Source organism: Apium graveolens, chromosome 7 (genome assembly GCF_009905375.1).
Source record: "Apium graveolens cultivar Ventura chromosome 7, ASM990537v1, whole genome shotgun sequence".
Lineage (NCBI taxonomy): Eukaryota > Viridiplantae > Streptophyta > Magnoliopsida > Apiales > Apiaceae > Apium > Apium graveolens.
Genome location: NC_133653.1, coordinates 262,030,860 through 262,045,663, shown reverse-complemented (window position 1 = coordinate 262,045,663; position 14,804 = coordinate 262,030,860). Strand labels below are relative to the sequence as shown.

Sequence of the window (14,804 nt, the reverse complement as noted above, 5' to 3'; positions counted from 1 at the left end):
AATACATAAAACATCACATTAGTTGGTTAACAGAGAGAGGTGTCTATGTGTCTGTTGGTACTAAACTACTGATTTGTTCTACACAAATTTTGATTCTTTATGCTCCCATTAACAATAGATGTCCAAGACTATATTGCATTATTATAAAGTAGTACAAATCACAACTTAAATAAGTTGGTACAAATTATATATGGTACACTATTATAAACCAAACCCTTTTATAAAACACTTAAATATGTTAAACTATTATAACGAAACCTTTCATAGAACAGAGTACATTTTTGACAAATCACCGATACTAATAATAACAGAAAAACACAATTTATAAATTCAATTTTTCATATACTATACTAGATTACATATAAAATACATATACAAGGTCATTAACGAGGTCATGAATCCTGTTTACACACAAAAACACTTAAATGTAAGGGGTTATTGATTCCGTACCTCTTGTAATAAATTATCGCTTTCTCCATGAAACTCAAAATCCCAAATATATATTTTTTTATTATTATCATAATTTTGTATATATCTTATATATATTTTTTTCCAAATCTATCTTTAATACAGGTACAAGATTTACAGCTACCCCTTATATTTGTGCTAGCACTAGTATAGGCTACAGACTCTTTAATTTGATAGATAGCTTTTTTTGCTTTTTCTAAATATTATTAAAAAAATCTAAACACCCTGTAATGACATAATGCTTTGTCTTATCGGTTTTAATTAAGGTAGTAACTACAGTTTCATATTTTAAGAATGTTTTGTCCAACATTAATTGCCTTAATTTATTCAAATTAGCCTTAAAAATGTTACATGCCTTTTCTTGATTTTGCATTCCATTTTCTCCAAATGTAAGTTTTTGTCAAAAATGGTTAATTGGGTCTCCAAGATTTTCAGTTTTATGTCAACTTTGTTTACAAAATATCTCTATATATACACAGTATAGTAATGTGATCAAGTGGTTTGGTCTAGTTTTATGTGATTGACTTTTGGTGTGTGTATATTGTGTCTATTTTGCAGAGAAAGTGTTGGTACTTTTGCAGCAGTAAAGATAGTTTTGATGCAGATAAAGTGTGTTTTATGTCTAGTACATGTTTGCGCCGCTCGTGCATTAGTTTTGTTCACAAACTTCGAGGTGTTAAACCCTTAATTTAAAGCCCTTTTGGTGGGTTTTGATATTAAGGGGTTTAATCTTTTTGATTTTCTTGAGACCCCTTGTTGAAGAAAAGGCCTAGAAGAGATTTTTGGGTGTGTTTTGAAATGATATATAGTTATTACATATATAAAGGTTGTGTATATGGAGATGTGAATGCAGCAACCTTAATCATAGGAGGGACGGTGATAGTGTTGGATGTTGCTGTTTCTTGTGTTGAGCGAATCAAGGTACATTTTATTACATTACATAGTATTTGAACATTGTTAGTTTGTGTTTTGTTTTATGTAGTTTGATTATATTTTACTTAAGTTTGTATAGGGATCTTAACTTTGGTTATAATATATTGTTGTAACAGATGGTTCCTTGTACTTGGGCATGGTTGTGAAGTTATTTTTTTATTTAGTTGAATACTACTTGGCAGTTTGTGCTCAATTCAACTGTTTTGTAGTAGTCCTTGCTTAAACGTGGGCCGTAGATTTAGTTAAATTGAGTATTTAAGATTGTGATGTTTGGCATATGATTATATGAATTTCTGATTGAAGAGTTAGGGGGTTGAGGTGGTTTTTTGGACTGTATTAAGAAATGCCGAGTTTGGATGCAAATGAAGAGGTTTTCTTCGAAAGTGCAGATTATTTGTCCTCAGAAGAGTCTGTTGTTGAAAATGAAGATTTGAGCCCTTTAGAGTTAGGGTATGAGGTTTGGATGTGTGAGCCTCGGAGTGTAAATGAACGACGAGAAAGATTCATGACGGAAATGGGATTGCTTGAATCGTCTGCTTCACCTGAATCAGGATCAGATAGGGTGAGAGATTGTAGTGGAGCTGTTTCGAGTTCCTGTGCGTTGTCATTTCGTAGTGTAGAGGATAGCATGGTTTGTGTCGAGAGGGATTCGAGTAGGAAAGGCAATTGTATGGTCGATGAATTAGACCACGATCAAATGGAATCTAGCATTTCCCCAGACTGGGAAAATGTTAAAGTTTCTATCTCCGCTGAACATACTGGGCACAGTCCACCTCAAACTCACTTGTGTGAAAATGAGGAATTTTTGGTAGACCAGAGAAGAGCAAGGAGTTTGTGGAAGAGCTTAAAAAGCAAGTTTAAAAGAAATCTTGGGCCAGATGTGAAATCAGTTATGGGAAGAGCAAAATCAGGTAGATTGAAGGTGCAGAAAAATAACAAGAAGTGCCGGGAGATGAGTGCAGTGTATGTTGGACAAGAATTTCATGCGCATGAAGGCCTTATCTGGACAATGAAGTTTAGTCCAGATGGCCAGTATCTGGCAAGTGGCGGTGAAGATGGGGTAGTTCGCATTTGGCATGTTACAACGACCTGCACCTCTTGCAAAAAATTGTGTATTGACAAGGGGAGAAATGGAATATCTGGTTCTGGGTCGAAGAAGTTGAGTCTTACTTCAGTTGTTATTCCAGATACAGATTTCCAGATGGAGGAATTGCCATTGCAAGAGTTACATGGTCATACCAGTGATGTTTTGGACCTGGCTTGGTCCAATTCTAATGTGAGTCATGTACCAACTTTCTCAACATCACATTTTTTGTTAAAGTATTTTTTCTTTTTCATTTGACTTCTGTTGGTTAACTGAATTTTATTTCCTTACTATTTTTGCAGTGTCTTCTTTCCTCGTCCAAAGACAAAACTGTTCGACTGTGGAAAGTGGGACATGATAAATGTCTTGGGGTTTTTAATCACAAAAACTATGGTAAGTAAAAAAAAGCCTACTGTTTTCATATCTTTCCATATTTGTAGTACTATTAAATGTTTTCCTGAAGTTCTTCAAACGATCACTGTTTAAGTCTACTTTTGTGTGGAGTAACTTTGCAAACTTCATATCTAACATATAAAGAATGAATTTTCACCTCTAATTTTGTTGGTTGATATCAGTGACGTGCACTCAATTCAATCCTGTTGATGAAAATTACTTCATTAGTGGGTCAATTGATGGGAAAGTTCGAATTTGGGGAGTCAATGAGAAGCGAGTAGTTGATTGGGCTGATGTACGAGACGTGATTACTGCAACATGCTACCATCCAAATGGAAACGTATGTAACAAATTTTTGAACAAACAGACTCAAATTGTTGAAACTTTCATTCAGTACCTTGGACAATTAATTAAATTGTTCAATTTCTTTATTTTTAACAGAATTTTGCAGTTGGTTCCCTCTCTGGTACCTGCCGTTTCTATGATGCATCAGGTACATAAAGACTGTTTATACGTTTTTGTGGTTATGCTTTCTTTGTATATTATTATGGCTGTGCACTTGTGCTTAATATAAAGTTGTGGTTCTGTAGGCAATGATCTCCTACTTGCTGCTGAATTTCAAGTTCAAGGTAAAAAGAGATTCTCGGGCAATAGAATCACCGGCATTGAGGTTGCTAACTGTAAAACATTTTAATGCTAGTTTTCCTTTGATATATCTCAGTAACAATGTTGTAACATGAAGGGGTATATGTTTCCTGCAGTTTACAGAGAAAGACTCCCAAAAGGTAATGATAACATCAGAGGACTCCAAAATTCGGATTTTTGATGGAATTGACATCATCCATAAATACAGAGGTACTTTACTAACCTGATAATTTGATAAGTTAGCTCTGTATATATTAATGTTTCATTTGAGGAGTTCATCTTCTTTATTTGTTCTTCAGTTTTTGCAATTTATGTATACATTTTCATTTTTACGTTATGGAGATATCTCCTGATAGTCATGTCATCTCATAAAACTAAAATGGAATATATTTTAGCCATAAAAAGCTCATTACATATGTGATCGCGTACTTTTCTAGTAGGATTAATATTAGCATAATACTCGATTGCGCTAAGTTGCATAGACTTTCAATGTAGAGATGACTAATACACTGCTCATGGTCATTTGACTGTTCAACTTTGACTGGATCTACTGAGTTGACTTAAAAATGTCAATTGGAACCTTTTCACTTTTCAGGTGGCTATACATAAATTTAGATAATACATTGCATTTGCTAGTTATAGTTATTCAGTGAATGAGATCTTTGTTATTCCTGGCAAAGATCTTTTGAATGCTGTGCTACCTTTATCTATCTTAGCAATAAAGCTTTTGTAGTCAAATTTTTACAACTCTTGCTTAGAGAATTCTTAACGCAAGCTTGTTATGCTTTGTTTATGGTGCCCTGTTGAATGTAGTACCACATACTGGTTGAGTTTCTACGAGAGACTCCACTCTCCAATTTTTAGATGTATGGGGAAACTTTCGTTTGATAAGGACTATTCGGGCTTGAAAATGTAAAAATTTACCTTGAAAAACGAGTGCTGGTATGTTAGAAAAATCAATTTAGACATGTAAAGGTGTATCCATGTACTGTATTTCCTGATACATGCATTGCGTGTTTAAGGCCTGGATTAGTGCCAAAACTGCCAAGTAGCAACAGTTGTCATCAGGGGTCGTGAAGTTATTATTATAAACTTCTTATTGAAAGTTTAGCATTTTTAAAATGACTTAGTTACCACGTAGCTCTAACTTGGAATGCACATTTCTAGCAGTCTCACTTGTGTGGACTGCAGATACATAGTTTCATTCAAAATTTAATCTCTGTACGCATGTGTTTGCAAGTAAAGCATTACTATTATTTCTTATCTTGCTGTCTTTCTAACCATGTGATTTACTTTAAAAAATACAGGTCTTTCAAATTCCCGAAGTCAGATGTCGGCTTCATTTACATCATCCGGGAAACACATAATATCAGTTGGGGAGGACTCCCATATTTATGTCTGGAACTATGACGACGAGCATGTCCCTTCAAAACACCCAAGATCTGTACGTTCTTGTGAGCATTTCTTATGCGAAGGTGTGTCTGTTGCAGTTCCATGGTCCAACAGAGATAATAACCAAAAGGCTTGTGCTTGTCGTGAATGTGCCATGCCAAAACAAGATATTCAAGATTCTACCAAGTGCATCCGAGATTCAGAACGATTCTCATTAGCAAATTGGTTCTACATGGATGGATCATTTAGGGGTACTGCAACGTGGCCCGAGGAAAGACTCCCTTTATGGGATGTACCAGAACCAGAGCACAATCACAAGCTCTATGACAATGATCAAGCATTTCAGACGAACCATTGCAGTTTTAGCCACGACACATGGGGTTTAGTGATTGTAACAGCTGGTTCGGATGGCATGATCAGAACATTCCACAATTATGGATTGCCTGTGAAAAATTAGGAGTGAGATCACACAAATCCGAAATCAAAAAAGTACATATTTTAGTTGATGTAGCCATATGGTGCATTCTGGGCAGCAGGGTAGGGCTGAAGTAAATACATTGTCTTAGTAGTTAGATTAGTGATTACTATTAGTGCCCAATTTCTGCAGTTGCTCAGGTTTTACCTATATTGTTTTCTCTTAGTATCATTCTTATTAATATATTGATTTATTATTGAATTGAAAATGATAATCATCGTTAACAATGAGCTTGGAGCTCACAGGATTATATACAAGTTCCTTATTCTTTTTATTCATCTTAAAATACGCGTAAAACAACAAATCTTTTCTATAGAGCCAAAACAAGGACACGAATTAGTCTGTCATTTTCGAACTTGTTATTTTAAACAAAAAATTAACATATTATTTGAGCAAAGATTACATTTGGATCACGTGCATCAACCTGGTTAACAGGAATGAAATGGTGTTTTAATTCATTTTTGTATTAAAATCTTATTCTAGTTTGCATTAATTGCGTTGTAAACTTGTAATCTCGTGATTCAAACAATGGGAATAAAGTTCAAACACATTTTTATATTTAAATCTCATTCTCGTTCCGGTTAGGTGTGTTGCAATCCCGATATCATACTAATATTTATATAACGGTTTTCCATCTATTTCAAGTAACTTGTACAGTTTAATTGTTTGGAATAAACAGAAATAACTTGAAAAATAGACAAAGCCCATCAGGCCCTGTTTACAAAACATATGTAATTTTGTAGATTATTAATACTTGTTCCGTTAACATCCCTGTCCCGTCCGGGCCCACAAAATTGAGGCGATCTGTTTATTGCTATATCGAATTTTTTAATATGTGTCGAATAATATATGTTAAGAATTCATACTTGATAAATTATCAATATTTTATTGATGCAGAGCTTATTAATAATCATGAACTCTCTACATTCACAGAAATTTTCATCAATAAAATTTTGATAACTCATCAAATACAGATTCTTAATATATGTTTTTGGACACACACTAAAAAAACCGTATATATAGTCAACTAAAAGGTATTAAGAGCCCATAAAATTGTAGTATGAAATTAAATTTATTTATGGAAGCTCTATCATACGTATACGATTCTCTGTTATAGAAATCTGCCGATTTTTCAAAAATCGCCGATAAATCGGTTAAAAATTGGTCAAAAATATTTGTCCGATTTGACCGATTCCCGAAAAATCACCAATTAATCATCAGATTTTTTAAAAATCGTCAGATAAATCGTAAATCGGTATCTTAACCGAATAGTTCTGATTTCCAAAATTTCTAATACTAATACGATTATGTAAATAGACAAAGGTTGGGTGGCCAATTAGCAATGGTGAGATAGCAGCACAAATGCAATGATAGTAAAGATGCAAAGAGAAGATCACACGTGAGATACTAAGATGTACTACTACTTGATTATTTGCAACAAAACACATGAGTAGTGCACCTCCTTCTCCACTATCAAACATTCAAACCCAAGACATCATTATTTGTTTTCATTACAAATATCAGGATCCAATGTCATCCTCAGCTCCATTTACTCCTTTCGTATCCATTTTTTTATTTAAATTATAATTTGTGGATCTGGAGTTCAAGATATGGTGCTTAATGTCTCCCATTTCCTATGATTCAAAACAAATGGGAGCCAAGTACGTTCTCTAATATTTTAAATGTTTACCTCCTAGTATGAGCAACTGCAATTTTTCTTGTAAAAATTAAGTTCAAATTATTCTTTTAAATAATTTTTTAATTAATTAGACTTATTTGTTCTAATAAATGTTGGGTTGAACGGAATCAAACATGAACAAGAATCCAAACCTCAACCACAATAGATAAACCGTTATAAAGTTGGATGTAACAAAAATCAACTTCAATCGAGTTAGAGATATATTCAGGATAGTAACAATCGATTTTAAAACATACTTTAAAACATACGTAAATATGAATTTAAATATTTAATTTGTACATTGTTTAGTTTATCAAGCTAACTTTCGGATCGGTCAGCCTTATTTGTTATATTTGTGGTCGGTGCTTAACTTTTGCAAATGATGTATTTGAGAATTAGTGGGTCCAAAACGGTTAATATCATATGATTATAACGGTGTAGAACAATCTCAAACGGGCTCCCAAATAAATCTAGGAGGAGACAAATGGGCTAACCAGTATAAGCTCAAGTAAAAGACAGATGAGCCTTTTAGTATGCGCCTAGGGAGAGCCAGAAAGATGTCACTATAATTCGGGGGAGCAGAGCACACAATAATGTGAAAGATTCGACATGTATCGTGTCTGATATTTGAATGAGAGATTGTTAGGAATTGTTTCACATCATCTATAAATCATCTATAAGAGAAACAGATTGCTAGAATATAAGACGCGGATAACAAAAAGGTAGAAGAAAACTATATCAACTTGATTAAAGAAATCAGATATTTCAACTTGATTTTTAATAATTTCAGGTGAGCGGTGCATTTGTAAATAAAAAAATGGTATAAATTATGATATTTCGCCTAGTTGTTAATATTGGAAACTGGAATATATAAAAGTGGAGAGAGGACCATAATTCTGGAATCACAAACCTAGTAAGTGTATGCTGATGACACGATGTCCCTCGGATAATATGTTAATACGAATTGACACCCCCCACTTTAAAGATTCAAAAACACTGCAACCAATATATAAGACTCGTACTTATTTTTATTTTTTAATAAGCTTGTCTTCGGATCAATTTACATGCACCTATTTTAATTTATAGAGAAAATTTGCACATAATTTTACTGTCATATATAATATTTCAAGCTAATATTTGAATTCGAACCCAAATCCTAAACTAATATTTCATAATAATTATTTGACTCGAACCCGAATCCGAAACGAGAGACAAGGGTATTTGAAGCAAAATGCTAGTACCGGACAAAGTGGGCGCATAGCATTGTCTATGGTTGTACAAGCATTTTTTAAATCACCATTCACCAGTATTGGGATTGGAATGGTCAAACAAAACTCTCTTTTTAAACAGATTTCTTTTGGGATGGTGATCCTAAATCTTTTGCACTACAATATTTAGATATGTATATGGTGTATCGTGTATTTGGATGGGATGAAAGCGTGAAGTTTGGTTAGAGCCAGCAGAAGCCAGTGCACTGTTTCAGCAATTGCGGCACCGATATGACTTTTTAATACATGCTCTTAAAATATAATATATAATATTATAGTACTGCTATATGCTTTGTGTCTGCTTTGATTTCATGGCAAAACTCATCTTCTGGCTCTCTGACTCGCTCTGTTACTTTAGTTTTTTTTTTGGTCTTCAAATTGAAAATACAAATAAAAATTTCATATTCGAATACTTTGATAATAAAAATTTCATATTCAAATACTTTCATTCATGCGGTTTATATATTAATTTGTTTGTTTAGCATTACAGCTATTTTATTCATTTGTTTGCACCATTTCAAACTCTCAGATTTTCGATATCAATAACAAATTACAGGAAATTGTTCTTTCACAATATTATTAGTGGATAAAAACTGTGGTATTACAACTGTTACGCCCGGATCCTTTCGGAAACTTAAACAGGCTTCGGCTGTCTTTGAGGTGGCTTCGGCTGTACCTGAAAGTGAAGAGAATGTGAGGGTTTATACCCCGATTCACCTCCGGTGTGAGAATCAGAATCTGGCTGTAAAAGTAGGGAAATAATACAAGAAAAGCACAGTATTTACGAGAATGTGTGTATATTTTGTCTTACTTCACAAGAATTTATACCCAATTCTGCTTTAAATGTCAGTCGTTACCAAAAATTAAGGAGGGAGTGAAATGGGGGCGTTATGTCCCTTATTCTGTCCAACGGTCTGCAAGTAGTGGGCCTCGGCCTAGACTTTCGTGGGCCTTCATTTCTCGGGCCTGGAGGTCCTTCGGCCCAGTACCTTAATTGCTTATTGGGCCTTCGTTCAATGGGCCTGGTTGAGCCTATAACCAACATGTCCCTGTCCTTCGGCTGGGCCTTCGGGCCGGCCGACGGACACCGGTCTCGGCCCATATTGGGGCGAAGAAACCCTAGGACGATCGCTTCAGTTCCGCCTCGATCTTCGGTCGTACACGTGGCAAGCTTGTGGGGACTTGCAGTGCATTAATGTGACAGCTGTTGGCACGTCGTTCCATGGCTCAATCTTAGCCGTTGAATATCAACCGTTTTGATCTGTGACGTCTATTTCAAAAACCCCCAAACATCGCTTTTCTGAATTCATTTTAGGCGCCTATATAAGTCCATTTGTGCATTTTCTTTTCTTTTCATCACTTTTAGTTTCTCCATACACAGTGACAAATTGAGGGGAATCTTTCAATCACGGGCAACAACAACTCCGTCTTCCCAGATCATCCCATTTCAATCCAAGAACATCTCCAGATAAATAAGTTCTTTTTCTTGTTTTCCAGTTTTGAATTTGCATGCCGGTTTCCTGTATTTTAGGATGTTTGCATGTGGACTTAGAGGTTTTGTTCTCGGTTCATGGGGTTTTTCTGGGTTTTGTGCGTGTGTCATTGTGTTTTTTTGGGGTTTTTGGGGTTTTCTGGGTAGGTAATAGAAGTTTTGTTAGGAATATATGTGCATTAGTTTGATGATATGTTTAACAAAACGCTTAAGTAGAAATTTAGTGTCTGTAGCCTCAACGGATAAGACCACTTTGGCTATCCGTTGATGGTGTAGCTTTACTTAGAAATAAGTCTAGTATTGTAGCATATTTCAGTCTCTGTATTTAAAATTGTAATTCTTAGAAGTTGAGAGAAACTATGAGTCATGTTGACTACTAGATGATATGCAGATAGGAAGGCCAATTGTAAATATTTCATGCCTCGTAATTTTGTATAAATGAAGTGGTATCAACGGATGACTTAAAAGACCTTCAACGGATGAGAAGCTAAGCTTCAACGGATGTCTCTAAAGCTTCAACGGATAACATCCTTCAACGGATGAGAGCATCAACGGATGAAAGCTTCAACGGATAACATCCTTCAACGGATGAAGTCATCAACGGATGAAAGCTTCAACGGATGTTCTGCTAATCAGCCGTTGATAAGTGGTAGTTGTACCTACAAGCAGAGGCACGTGGGTTGACAGAGAAAACTGAGATGTGGTAGCCGAATTTCAGGATCAACAGAAAAAGCAGCCGTTCTTCTTTTGTACAAAGTTGCAATAGTCAACAAAGTACTTGAGTGAACAGGAAAAGAAGCAAGTGAAGAACTTATTTTACTATTGTAATTTTATATTGTTTTTCACTTGTACACTTGGTAATATATATGAACCAAGAAGAAGCTAGTAATTAGAAAGATTTTTCCAGAGCTGTTAAGAAATATCTTGAGAGAAAATTCATCTAGTTTGTACTAGGATGCAGCTGTGATCAACATTGTTGAACACAGATTTTCTAATATACCATCTCTGGTGGAACAACAAATCCACCAGAAAAGTTTTTAAGGTCTGTTGTGTTCTTTACATTTGTGCTTGAATATATATCTGTCTGTATTAGCTTAAAGCAATTCACACACTTGTTCTTCTTGAACACACAACTTTATAAACTGCTCAAAACTTGAAAAAGTTTTGAGATTTACATTCAACCCCCCCTTCTGTAAATCTCATTGTTAGTCTTCTAGGAATAACAATTGGTATCAGAGCAGGCTCTTGACACACAAAGAGTTTAAAGATCTTGGAATCTAACAAAGATGAGTAAGAAGGATATTGGAGTAAAGATCCCAGTTCTTGACAAAGACAGTTATCACCACTGGAAGGTGAAAATGCACCTTCATCTACTCTCCCAAGATGAAGGTTATGTAAACTGCATTGAGAATGGTCCTCACATTCCCCACAAAGTAGCCACAGTTGCTACGGCCACAATTGCTGTTGGTCAATCCATTCCAAAACCCAGAGCAGAATGGACAATGGAAGACACAGAAGAAGTCCACAAGGATAAGAAGGCTATGAACATTTTGTTTAATGGTCTTGACAAGGATATGTTTGATAATGTGATAAATTGTTCAACTGCCAAAGAGGTTTGGGACACAGTTCAGCTGCTGTGTGAAGGTACAGAACAAGTAAGAGAGAACAAAATGCAGCTTCTCATTCAACAGTATGAGCACTTTCATTTTGAAGAAAATGAATCTTTAAATGACACATTCAATAGATTCCAAAAACTGTTGAATGGACTGAAGCTGTATGGTAGAGTGTACCAGGTGAAGGATTCAAATCTTAAATTTTTGAGATCCTTACCAAAGGAATGGAAACCCATGACTGTTTCCTTAAGAAACTCTCAAGATTATAAGGACTTTACTCTTGAAAGATTATATGGAATCTTGAAGACTTATGAACTAGAGTTGGAACAGGATGAGGTATTGGAGAGGGGGAGAAAGAAAGGAGGTTCAGTTGCATTGGTAGCTGACAATGAGAAAGAATGCAGAAAAGAAACTGTGAGATCTACATCAAGCTCCAAAGATGGTGTAAGAAATCCAGAATCAGACAAGGGTAAAGGGCAAGTTGCTGAAAATGAAGACAACTCCAGTCAAGATGACTCTGATGGTATTGATGAGCATCTTGCATTTCTGTCCAGGAGATTTGCAAAGATGAAGTTCAGGAAAAACACTAGAGCCACTAAACCCCATAAGAACATGGTGGACAAATCCAAGTTCAAGTGTTTTAATTGTGGTATGAGTGGACACTTTGCAAGTGAGTGCAGAAAGCCAACCTCTGAAAAGAAGAAATTTGAACAAGTAGATTACAAAAAGAAATATTTTGATCTGCTCAAACAGAAGGAAAGGGCTTTCATTACTCAAGAAAGAGACTGGGCAGCTGATGGAGAAGAAGAGGATGAAGACATGGAATATGTTAACTTGGCTCTCATGGCTGATTCTGAGGAGAATGAAGTTAGTTCATCAAGCAACCAGGTAATTACTACTGATATAACACAGCTTACTAAAGAAGAGTGCAATGATGCTTTTAATGACATGTCTACTGAACTGTATCATTTGCGTGTATCTCTTAAATCTCTTGCTAAAGAAAATAGTAGGATTAAAGAGAACAATCTGTTTTTAAGTAATAGAAATGCTGTGTTAGAAGATAAGTTAATTGACCTAGAAAAGACTAAGCTGCATTGTGTATCTGTTGAAAATGAACTAGCTGAATCTATTAAGAAAGTAGAAATATTTTCCAATCAATTAGAGAAAGAGCAAGAGGTGATTAAAGCCTGGAAAACATCTAGGGATGTAAGTGCTCAAATTGCCAAAGTCCAAGGAATTGAATCATTCTGTGAAACTGCCTGGGATAAAAATAAAAAGAAACTGGAATTAATTGATGGACTGTCAACGGATGTGGAATCAACGGATGATGAAAGTTATCCGTTGAAGGAAGAAAAGGAACATCCGTTGAAGGTTCCTCAATTAAAACAGGCAGATGTTTCTAAAAGAGAAAATCTAAAGAAACTCAACAAAAAGTTTGGTTCAACTTCAAAGAACTTTGTCAAAGAAGGAGCAAGCACATCCAAAGATGTCAGAAAGGTGAATGTAGGGCACATGACCTTAGAACAGTTAAACAATAGGCTCAAGATGGTTGAGGATAAAAAGGAATCCAAAAGGAAATCCAACAGAAATGGGAAGGTAGGAGTTAACAAACATAACAATTACACACCTGACAAGTATGCTCCTAGAAAAAGCTGTGTGCATTGTAGTAGTGTTAATCATCTATCTGCTAACTGTAAATCTATTAAGAAATCTCCCATAACTGTACCCTCTTCCATGCCTAACATGTCTGTATCACCTCTACATGCTCTGCCTGTTATGTCTCAACAAAATCCTTATGCACATTTTGCAAACATGCCATATTTTAACAATTCTTATCTTGCTGCATTCAGTATGCCTCAATTGCCATACAATATGCCAATGTGGAATAACATGTATGCACAATCCATGCCTAATAATACTATAAATGTGCTGGATAATGTTGTGACTAACCCTACACCTCAACCAACCACATCTAAGACCAAGGTTGACTCAAACTCACCTAAGTCTAAAGATGCAGGAGGAATGAAGTCTAGGAGAAAGGCTAACAAGAATGGACCCAAGGAAACTTGGGTACCAAAATCAAATTGATTGATTTTGTGGTGTGCAGGAAAATAGAAGAAATCTATGGTACTTGGACAGTGGCTGTTCAAGACACATGACTGGAGATTTCTCCCTGCTCACAGAGTTTAAAGAGAGAGCTGGCCCCAGCATAACCTTTGGAGATGACAGCAAAGGGTTTACTATGGGATATGGCTTGATTTCAACAAGGAATGTCATCATTGAAGAAGTTGCATTAGTTGATGGTCTCAAGCACAACTTACTGAGTATCAGTCAACTATGTGATAGAGGGAATACAGTTTCCTTCAATTCTGAAGCCTGTGTTGTCACTAGTAAGAAAGACAACAAAGTGGTTCTAACTGGAGTTAGAAAAGGAAATGTGTACTTAGCTGACTTCAACTCTACAGATGCAGAATCTATTACTTGTCTTTTCAGCAAAGCAAGTTCAGTTGAGAGTTGGCTATGGCACAAGAAGCTATCCCATTTGAATTTCAAGACAATGAATGATCTAGTCAAAAAGGACTTAGTAAGAGGAATTCCTCTTGTTGAATTCTCAAGGGATGGTCTGTGTGATGCTTGTCAGAAAGGCAAACAAAGGAAAGCATCATTTCAGAAGAAGCTTGAAACAACAATTGATGAACCATTACAGCTGTTACATATGGATTTGTTTGGACCAGTCAATGTATTGTCAATAGCAAGAAAAAGATATTGTTTAGTGATTGTAGATGATTTCTCAAAGTTCACATGGGTCTGTTTTCTTGGATCAAAGGATGAAGCAAGTGAAATCATTATCAATCACATCAGGCAAGTCAATAATCATCCTGACTTAAAAGTAAGAAACATCAGGAGTGACAATGGAACTGAATTCAAGAATTTGACATTAAGGCTGTTCTGTGAAGAAAATGGAATCATGCATGAGTTCTCAGCTCCAAGAACACCTCAGCAAAATGGGGTAGTTGAAAGAAAGAACAGATCTTTAATTGAGGCTGCCAGAACAATGCTTGAAGAATCAAAGTTACCAACATATTTTTGGGCTGAAGCTGTTAATTGTGCCTGTTTCACTCAAAATATTTCTCTGATCAATCAAGCTAAAGGCATGACTCCTTATCAGTTGTTCAAGAAAAGAAAACCAACTCTAAACTTTCTTCATGTCTTTGGATGTAAATGTTTTATACTAAGGAATCAATCTGACCATAAAGGGAAGTTTGATGCAAAGGCTGATGAAGGAATATTTGTTGGTTATTCAGCTGGAAAATCTTATAGGGTCTACAATCTAAGAACCAACATTGTTATGGAATCTGTGCA

General features: G+C 35.5%; 1 protein-coding gene across 2 annotated transcripts; it reads left to right on the top strand.

The window, feature by feature from the left end:
• The first annotated feature begins 613 nt into the window (after positions 1 to 613).
• Positions 614 to 5,637, top strand: LOC141670380 (WD repeat-containing protein YMR102C-like). 2 transcript variants are annotated; one of them, XM_074476197.1, is made up of 9 exons: positions 637 to 734; positions 1,027 to 1,389; positions 1,518 to 2,677; positions 2,788 to 2,878; positions 3,061 to 3,218; positions 3,320 to 3,371; positions 3,469 to 3,548; positions 3,640 to 3,733; positions 4,831 to 5,637. In XM_074476197.1, the coding sequence occupies exons 3-9, from the start codon at positions 1,745 to 1,747 to the stop codon at positions 5,370 to 5,372; spliced, it is 1,950 nt and encodes a 649-aa protein (XP_074332298.1). In that variant the 5' UTR covers positions 637 to 734; positions 1,027 to 1,389; positions 1,518 to 1,744; the 3' UTR covers positions 5,373 to 5,637. The 2 variants fall into 2 exon arrangements, with proteins under 2 accessions (XP_074332297.1, XP_074332298.1); XM_074476196.1 differs by having other exon boundaries at positions 614 to 1,389.
• The last annotated feature ends 9,167 nt before the right edge of the window (positions 5,638 to 14,804 follow it).

Coding starts and splice junctions, on each gene's coding strand:
- LOC141670380 (XM_074476196.1), top strand. CDS start 1,745: ATGCCGAGTTTGGATGCAAATGAAGAGGTTTTCTTCGAAAGTGCAGAT. Junction 2,879..3,060: donor TTTTAATCACAAAAACTATG/GTAAGTAAAAAA, acceptor GGTTGATATCAG/TGACGTGCACTCAATTCAAT. Junction 3,372..3,468: donor CCGTTTCTATGATGCATCAG/GTACATAAAGAC, acceptor GTGGTTCTGTAG/GCAATGATCTCCTACTTGCT.